This window comes from Rhagoletis pomonella, unplaced genomic scaffold (assembly GCF_013731165.1).
Source record: "Rhagoletis pomonella isolate Grant_MI unplaced genomic scaffold, Rhpom_1.0 Rhpom_scaffold_00002, whole genome shotgun sequence".
In the NCBI taxonomy this organism is placed as follows: domain Eukaryota; kingdom Metazoa; phylum Arthropoda; class Insecta; order Diptera; family Tephritidae; genus Rhagoletis; species Rhagoletis pomonella.
In genome coordinates this window covers 40,725,170-40,735,380 of record NW_023458556.1, presented here as the reverse complement: position 1 = coordinate 40,735,380, position 10,211 = coordinate 40,725,170, and the positions used below count along the sequence as shown (strand labels likewise).

Here is a 10,211-nt window from a genome sequence, read left to right as displayed (position 1 = left end):
AAAGTTTCTGGAACACAACATTGCAAGTTGATAAAAGCGTTGTAAAATAGCGGTATACTTTTTTCGATATAGAAAAATCCTAGGGCGTGTTAGCATTACAATTCCGTCTTTACTGTTTTTGGACCACCCTAATGTAAATACATAAATGCCTTTGTTACGCTTTCTCATTAAACTATTTGATTATTTTACTTTATTTTTTTAGTTAATTTTTTATAAGCACAGTAGTAAATTGATTTTTAAAATAATCTGTACGTATTAATTACATCGCATAAGCATTGATATATACTTGGTAAATGTGCATATGCAAATACATACGTATGTATGTACAAGTATATGATTTTTTTTAGCCTTTTCAAAGCAAATCATTTTTAATTTTTTTTTTTTCGTTTCTTTGTTGAAACATTGTGTTCAATGGTGGACTTTTTTGTTCATAAATAAATACATAATATGTACACACATACATTTACCTACATCATTTATGTATTTTGTGGCCGCCATCAATAATACGCAAACGCTTTGTTCTTTTGAAACATTTTTTTCGTTCAGTTTTACACATTTATTTATTTATGAAAGTGTCGCTACCACTGGTCAATACCATCATGTCACCTTCTGTGTGTGCTGAATGGGTAAGCTGTGTAAGGGCACACTTGCTGACACTACTTGTAATTGTTTTTAAGTAAAAAATTTAAGGCAACAATTTCATCAGCATCGAACACGTCAATGAATGCATTTAAGGAAAATATTTTAAAATTTACTGAAAAAAAAAACGAAACCAATCAAATCGAAAGAGTGCAACCAACAGCAAACAAACCAAAAGGGTCCGTAAACTTTTAATGCAAAAGGGTTGTGAGCTTATCAAACATTTACGAAATTACTTTTACTTTTTTCCTATTGTAGCCAACTGGAAACTATCAAATGGCCGATAGGTGAATTGATTTGTAGAAATTTCGTGCAACCGCAATTTAGTCATAAAATGCAGTAGGTACCGTTGTGCTCGCTTCAATTGATTTTGTATTAAATATTTACCTTAGCTGCTTTCAGAAAAATGCTACATTTTACCTTGATATTTTTAGTGACTGCCTTTTTCTGCCTTTTAAATGCAGCAGCATATTTGCTTTATTTTTTCATATTCTTATTTTTCTTGTTTTTTTTTCTTGCTTACAGATGGCCCACAATTGCAAGCGCCGCGCTTTACCACACAACCCTCCTCGTCCGGTTCGATAGTGAGTGAAGGACGCACGAAAATTCTCCAGTGTCATGCCTTGGGTAAGTTCCGTCCACTTGTCATCGTTTACAGTGTGCATGTAATGTAACAAATATAATATCATCAATTCGAGTGTGTACATAATCCACTAGCTTGCAACACAATGTGCCACAGGCGATATCCCTTGAATGCCATTCGAAATGGTTCTTAAATATTTCTTACTTTCCGCTGTTCTTCCTCTTTGCAAATCCGGCACAGTAATGTAGTCGGTCGTCATATTACTATACATATACATATATGTGTGTGTGCGGGTAAACTCTGCGTTTACTTAAGCCGCTCGCAACATGCGCCGTCCTTTGAATGAGCATCTATAAGCCATTTAACCAACCAAATATCCAGCCGATCGAACAAGCAGCCGTTTACTGGAATTTCAACTGCACATACACACATATACAATGTATCTATAGGTATATGTATGTACATTAGACCGCACCAGAAAAAAAGTTCGCCGTGCCCCTTCAAATGTAAAGTACTTTTACAAGGGAATTTGGAAAAAAAATTTTATTTGGCTGAACGCAGGAGTCGCCTTTTTACATTTTTTGGCATTTAGAGGAGGAGCTTAAAGATATATCGATGTTCCTCTTTTCCAAAGATCATTGATCTCAAGTACCCCGTTCTAGTACTTATCCACCAGTCTCAGTTTTTATCACCTTAACGTACCACCCTGTTGTCAGTAAATTAAAGCTCACCAAAAATTATTAAACTTTAGCTAAAAGTGGCCATCCACGACATACTTGTGTTTACGTTGAAGTGAAATTTACTCGTGTATGGCCCTGTATGCATGCAAATCCATGTTGGCGAAAATTTTTACCGATCCGTATGCACACAAGTTTGTCGTGTATGGCGTTTTGTACACACAATTTCTCATTTTGTTTGTGTCGTGAACATCACGGAGAAAGATAAAAAAAAATACCGAAAAAGGGAGAAACTCCCATTTGGAAAATAATAAGTGACAGTTATAAAAATAAAATTGGAAAACCCCCAAAGTTGGAATAATTTATTGCCTAAATATGGATTTATCTTAGACACAAGTGTGTCGTGTATGGCGAGGGGACGCATACCGATCGTAGTCATAAGTGTGTCGTGTATGGCTACATATGGAAGTATGTATTTCGACTATTCCAGTAGAACTTTCCGAAAAAAACCTTTTTGGGGTCGAAAGTTCCAGAAAGGAAGAAGTTTGCAATAGAGATGTTCCCGAAATCTTGCAAAGCCATTGCACGTAGCACGGATTGCATGGGAAGCAGCATTTCCCATTTCTGCAAGGTAAGCAACGTCTGAACTCACGCAAATATTTTGCAAAAAAGTATGTCAAGATAAATGGGACTCTGTGCTAGCTGGTTTTTTTTTGTTGGAATTCTTACAACTTCTCTCATTCCTCTCATCTTGCTGACTTGATTTTTTGTTTGTCTTTATCTTTATGTTTGTCTTTATTTGTATCTTTATCTTAATGTTTATCTTCATCCTTATGTGTATCTTTTTCATTTTCTTTGGCTGTATCTGTATCTTCACCTTTATCTTTATCTTAATCTATAACTTTATCTATATATTTACCTTTATCTTTGTCGTTATCTTTATCTTTATATTCATCTTCACCTTCACCTTCATTATTTTCCATAATGCTAATCTTTTGTTCGTATTTTTATTTTGGTATTTTATGATACTTGTAAGGTGGCACGATCTAATGTAACATACATGCATACAAGCACACTTGGCTACTCCTACCCCTATATATCATTGCAGCTCACTTACGTATTATCTTACCTATTTTACTGCTTGTCGAACTGCCGGATTTTGCTTTTCTCTTGCTGCTTGAGACATTGTAAGCCGATAGCCTCTTACCGCTTTCTTTGCTCTGTTTCTTCACTTCTTTGTTCACTTGCAGCTGAGTTGCTTAAAAATAAGCCAACCAACCAACGATTTTCGACGACAACACCAAACGCCCAGCGACATTGTTCTCTTTTTTCGAATAATGAAGTGGAAAAATAATAATTTTTTATGGGGCTTCCTGTTACTGTTCAATACATGCTATCGCATAAGAGTGTTTTTTTGATTTTCTTAATGTTGCTTCTTAAGTACGCAGTGGCCACCCACATTTAATATGAAAGCTTCTTTTATAGGTATATAGTATTGCACCCTATTTGACATTCGATATCCATTTATGATTACTTTCATTATCTACATTAATGTGTTTACACGTATATTGTACTTTATATACATATATGATATGTATGTATGTACAATATACATAGTTTAAGGATATGTAAGTAAGTATGAATTAAAAAGAGCAACGGGATGTTGACTGTATAGGGAACTGGTTACTGGCGGCATGAATAAGATTAATTTCTTAAGGTTTGTTTACACTATGATAAATTCATTGACATTTGTCGTCAATTCAGTGAAAACACTACTTCAAATGTTATTAAAAATCAGTATACGAATTAATACACTTCAAAATGCATACGTTTTCACAATATACCTATGCAGCCTGCAAGTGTACTCTTATCAGAGCTGCCCGTCTACCCTCCTAGTCTTCAGTTGTACATGGTTTTGGCCAATTTCATTAAGGGTATCGGAAATAATTAGCGAGAATTCAACAAAGTTTTTGGCATAGTGAAAACCAGGTTTATGCCAAGAAAAGTGTAACGGATTATTTGTTTATGCAGAAGTATGTATGCACATGCATTTGTAAGATCGTGAGGCCATTTCCACCTTTGCCTTGTCAATTTTCCATTTGAAAATTTTATGTAAAAGTGTGCATGGGTATGAAACCAGGGTATCGGATTAAGGTGTATCATTTAAGGTATTGGACTTCCGTTTAAGTTTATTCTCCTCGCTAAGGGTTTAAAATAGGATTAAAAAATAGTTGCCTAATTAATGTGGATTAAGAAAACTAGCACCAAGTCTCAATTGAATTCTTTGCACGAAAAAAAATCCTCCGCCACATCAGTGGCCTATACCCTTCTCTGTAATATGTGATCTTTATGGCAACTCTCAGCCTGGCATTATTCCATGGGATACTGGTCTGGTGGAGAGCAATGAAGAGAAAACTTTTCTGAAAAGTGTAGAGAGTGTATATGGATTATCTATATAAGATTGACATGACAGGGTCACTCAGAACCAATCGGCGACAGCAGTCTACGGACTGCTGCACATTCTGCCGTTGGACCTGATGGCCAAGAATATAGCTTTTAAAACTTCTTCCAAGCTTACTGCCACGGGGCAGTTTTACTACAGGCACTGTGGTCCCAGTATGTGATCTCTCACCTACATACTTTGCAACGAATATGAAAGTCACTATTTTGGTAAAAAGCTGACGGGACGGTATGAGAATGGCTGACGCGGTGCATGTAGAAAGGAGGCGGATGTATTGAATAATAACCAAATAAATGGAACTTTGAATATCTTTATTGATATTTATAAAAGCATTAATATCGCACCGTTCTTTCCTGAAAGGTATGTTAGCGTGCGCAGTAGCCCTGGCTGAATAATAAGCTGATGTGTTCACGATGCCAGTATTGGTCGCCGAGGCACACAGGCGTCATAGGCAACGAGGAGGTAGACAGACTCGTCAAAGAAAGCGCACTTTTGGTAGGCGCACCATTAGAAGACGTGCTGATTTTACTGATGAAGCAGACAGCAAGGGTGCGGACTCGAACGCGAGGCTGCAGGGTTTCGAGAACTTGACAACTACTTTTGGTTTGCGCTCATAACCTACGAACGATGCAAAGAGCAGAAACAAATAGTAATTCTTGCCAGCAAATGCTACTTTCGGCTCGGTAAGAAATTGGAAAGCAGAGCTCGCCATCGACGAACAAAAATCACGCACTTTTATACTACGCTGTGGCAGTGCCTTTTAAATAAGATCTGCCCGTTGGAAGATATTTCCAAAGGTCTGTCGTACGAAGGTAGACTAGAAGGTGTGTTCCTAAAACAGCAGAAGTCAGATATAGAAAAAATCTGAATAGGCATTTGAACATTTTTACCATAGTTTTTGTTGAATGTGCCATGAGAACGTGGCTTTCAGGCGCCATATAGGATTTTTGAAAAGGCCAGAACTTATTTAAAAGCTCTTGACCAGGCGAACACTTTGAGGCTTCGAACGTCTGACAGATCAAGCCAAATTTTTGGTGCACTGATGATCCGGTTGATAAATGATATTACAAACTCATTGAAAAAATGTCTGTCGTGATAATATTAATAAGTGCTTAACTATAACAATTATACTCCCGCACATATTGACAAGTTTTGACTATTATTTTTTTATTATTTCATTTTAATTATTTTTTTATAAAAATGTAGTTCATTCTTTAACAAAATCCAAGTTTCGAACTTTGTGCAATATTTAAAAAAAAAAACTCTACAAACTTACATAGAAATGCCGCACTTTTTAATTAGATTCACAAAGATGTGGAGTATGCAGTTTTATAGTCCGTTAAATTTTAGAATAACAAAGTGAAAGTTTGAAGTAGCCGGGACTTACCATTGATTCAAAGCAATTTTTTTTCGGAAGGTGTCGCACTCGCTTTCTTGTTTGTCCAGATATCAGTACATACTTTACAGTTTACATGTTCAAGCTGTGCATGGCGCTGTGTAATACTTCATATAAAAAAATTTAATTCATCTCTTTTTAAAAAGAGCGCAGTCCTCTTATAAATATTTTTTTGCACTAAAGCTTTTTAAATGCCGTTCGCACGGCAGCTATACTGGGAAAATTGGTTGAATTTGTAATTAAATTTTTTAAGCAGGTGGCAACCCCCTTAACAAATATTTAAGAAATAAATCGTTTTTAAACTCGTTTCGTTTTATTAATTTCGTTTGTTGTAATGTTTTATTTAACTTATTCTTATATTTATTTAACTTTCGAAAAAATTCCACTCTCTATACTATTATATGTCACGCTTACGCATAAGTATGAAGTTATTTTTTTCGCTAAAAATACATTTTCCTCTAATGTTAATATACCTTTGGTAAATTTGTCTACACATTTACGATGGAAATTCTTACTTTCCATTTGCTGATTTAATTGAGTGGTTATTAAGCGAAATTCAACTGATTTTTTATAGTTTTTATTAGCAAATATGTACATATTTTTTGCATAAAAAATGTAATACAAATTTTTCGCGAGGTATACATATGTTTGCATCAAATTTCTCGGCAACTTTGTCATATAAATGTTTATTAATTAATACCATTGTGCTTGCATTTGTAATTGTTTCAATAATATTGTGTTCAGCTGCCACTAATTAGAGAATTTAATTTAATTAAAGCAAGCGTGATATGCGTTCGCTTACTCAAAATTTACATATAGAAAAATACACTTAACAAAAAGGTTAACAAATACATACATACTAAATATAAATTCTCAATATGTTTTTATAATTTTTCTTTTCAAACCACATTTCAATCAATGCTTTTTTTTATAAATTAATATTCAGTACATTAATTGATGCTTTTACTAATTATGTTGTTAATAGTAATTTGCTCAAAAGGTCATCAAAAGTGTATATATAGTTATAACGTGTTTGCACAATATTTACAATTTAAAAATATTTATACACACACTCATTTTTCTTACTACAGAATCCATGCCCTAAATTTTTTGTAAACATTTTTTGTTCGTGTAAAAATTTTTGCTGCTAAATGGGTAGAATTGCATAAATCCCTTACAGTGTTACAGTGTAGTCGTCCATACCCACTAAATTCTTGAGTATTCGCTCACCCACGCTGAGCAACATGAGCAGCCCATATAGAGTGGAGCACTTGGGGAGTTTGACCGCGGAATTCAATTACTTTGAATCTGTTAACACAAAACCTTCTAAAAATATTTTAGTAACCACTAGAGCATAGTTTCTAAAAACTAAACAACTGCCGCAAGTAGTAACCTTTTAGAGAAACAGTTAATTTGTATGTTTATACTGAATTTATTAAAGTTTTAAAATCAAAGCTTATCGACACAAATCCCATGGTATAGGAAAAATTATTTTCTACTTTTTAGTAAATTTATAGAAACGTAATGTATTAATTTTTTTTGTATTTTTTGGATTTTTTCAGCTTTTTAGTCTTGTCGGTATAAAATTTTGCAATATTTACTACGTTTATGCGTTTATTCACTAAATCATTTCATGAAAAGTAGTTAAAAGCTATAACATACATTTGGGCTAGAAAGCAATACAGGCTGCATGCGCAAGGCTTGGTATTGAACACAGCGCCATCCACAGCTTGCACATGTAAACTGTAAAGTAGGTACTGAAATCTGGACAAACAAGAAAGCGAGTGCGACAAACAAAAAAAAAAAATGCGGCATTTTTTTATTTAAGTTTGTAGAGTTTTTTTTTTTAAATGCAATTACAATGGCATGCGGTTTAAGAAATAATTATTTTGAAGAGGGTGGCCACCTGGTTACAAGTGGAAATTCCAGTTTTTCATAAGTTAAATAAATTATAAATTATAATATCGAGCCCTAACCGCCAAAATAACGTAAGCGACATTTTTTTCAAAATTTTCTTTTTGATGCAGAAATATTCCTAGAGCATCTAGATACATTTCTGCATCAAAAAGAAAATTTTGAAAAAAATGTCGCTTACGTTATTTTGGCGGTTGGGGCTCGATATGTTTGGCATCTAATGAGGTATATGAAAGCTTTTCTTCGAAAATGTTGTTTAGATTGGGTAGCCATCTGTTTAAAAGTATGTAATTATGTTTAATCAGTTACTTAAATAAAAAACAATACAATGTGCATGTCAAACGAAACATGTTGAAAAACGTTTTTTTCGAAAATATTTTCAGGGGGTTGCCACCTTTTTAAACGTTTTCATAATTATAATGCAATTTTAGAATATGGTTGTCAAATGAAAAATATGTATTTAAAAATGCTTTACGAAAACAGTTTTGAGGAGGGTGTCACCTGTTTAAAGAATCGAATTTAATTTAAACGAAGATTTGCAAAACAAAATATTTTTTGTCTGACAGTAAAGATGCTCCAGCTTTCCTAACTTTCAATACATTCATCTACTTTTTCTGTTAAAGCTAAATGAAATACATACGGAGCATTCCAGCCCAATTCGGAAACCATATTGCTTTTGCATCTCTGATTTTTTCATCATTTTTTATGTTACAGTACCAATTGAGGGGAGAATGTAAAATCGAAATTTTCAAACTTTTAATATAAAATGTCGATTTCCACAAAACACGTAGTAATCGATTTTCTTGAAAATTTTTTCTAAAAAACTCACTCCTTAAGACGCTCGAATTTCCTGCTCATATTTCATTAATAAAATCTTTCAATTTTCTAGTTAGTCTTACTTTGAATTTCATATAGAGTTACTCATACGCCATGCAGTACCTGGCTCGGGAGACATTGTGTCTAACATTAACACCCACGTCTAGTGGAAGCATAAGCCTCTTATTTAAGCAAGTGTTCTAAATAATAAAGTGAGAATTACAATAACAACATAAAGAAAAAACAAACAAAACGCGAATATGAAAAAGGAAACTTGAAAGTAAAAAGCCCAAAATGTAGCACAAGCAAAACAAAAAGATTGAAACACATGCCAGCTACCGATTGCAGCGTTTCCTTTTTCACAATGTTTTTTTTTTTTATGTATAAAAAACCGTCGCCGCAAAGTAGTGCATTTCCATGCAGCTTCCAACTGCGAACAATAATATATAAATGTATGTACATAAGTTTGTAGCTATGAATGAGCACACAAAAATTTGTCAGCATTGTATTGTTTTCTCGCCTCAAACAACCGCAAAAACAATGGTGTTGGTTGTCTTTTCCGGTGTCTCGTTGCGCACAAAAGCAGCAAAAACAAAACGCGAAAAAGATAAGAAAAGAAGAAACACAGCACGTGACAAAACAAAAAGAGAACTATGCAAAAGTAAAAGCTTTCAAAGCATCATTTAAATGTACTTTTAAATTTTCCGTAAACTTTATGCATCCCACTACATGCATGCAAACATACATTAGGGGTATTCACGATACGGTGTATGCTGTCTAGCATGGTGCATACATAGCATAAATAGCATGATTGGTTAATTGTGTTGTTGTTTGAATACATGAACCAACAACAATCATGCTATATATGTTATCTTTGCAGCGTTCTAGACAGTATGCACCGCATCGTGAATACCCCTATTGTAGTTGTAAGCAAGCAGGCATGACAGCAGCGCCGCAAACAAATCAAAGCGTTGTACTCTGCGGTTGCTATTTTTGAAAGATAACAGACAAGGTGGCAATCAAGTTAGCAATCAATTCTACTGCGGCTGCGATAAATATTTCACTTATGAAATATTTATGTAAATTTTCGCTGCGCATAATTTAAAATTCACTTTACCATTAGTATAACATGTTCTCCAGATTGCTGCCAACAAATGCTCGACGATGCCACCGCAAGAGTAAGCAATCGCACCAGCAGACGCCATCGCCACCCTCAGGCATTTAAAAACCAAGCAAAGTTTCAAACTTTGTGCTCGTTGATATTGAAAAATATCGTAAAGAGTTGTAACTAGTTGGCAGGCGCTCAAAGTTTTTAGTATTCCTAACTATGTGGAAACGAAGGCGCGCTATACACTATGGAGCAAAAGTAAAGGGATGACAAACGAAATGTTTTTACCGATAATAGTAAACTGAGTGCGGCCACGTGAAGTGTACAGCGAAAATTTCGCCAGGTCACGGATTTTTTAAAAAACTATGTTATTGTAAAGTACTTGTAATTAAACTGCAGATGTTTATGCAGAAAAGGAAGCCTGAAAATATGTACCAATTAACTATAAACAAAATTATTGGTATAAGTGCAGAATAACGACTCCTCAACCCGGAAAACCCGGAATGGTGGGCGTGATTCGCCTTTTTTCCTTGTTTTAGTGGTATATAACATACCTTGTGTAAGTTAACATTATCTTTATCTTTATCTTTATCTTTATCTTTATCTTTATCTTTATC

General features: G+C 34.3%; 1 protein-coding gene across 2 annotated transcripts in view; it reads left to right on the top strand.

Annotated features, from left to right (window-relative positions):
- Positions 1-10,211, top strand: part of LOC118733599 (protein sidekick-like) — a 163,183-nt gene that overhangs the window by 140,428 nt on the left and 12,544 nt on the right. Inside the window, exon 2 of one of the 2 annotated variants that reach the window (XM_036463059.1) lies at positions 1,165-1,266. The exons of the other annotated variant lie outside the window; for it this stretch is intronic. Within the exon in view, the coding sequence (XP_036318952.1) occupies positions 1,165-1,266 (102 nt within the window). The remainder of the gene's footprint in view (positions 1-1,164; positions 1,267-10,211) is intronic. 2 annotated transcript variants of the gene reach the window in all.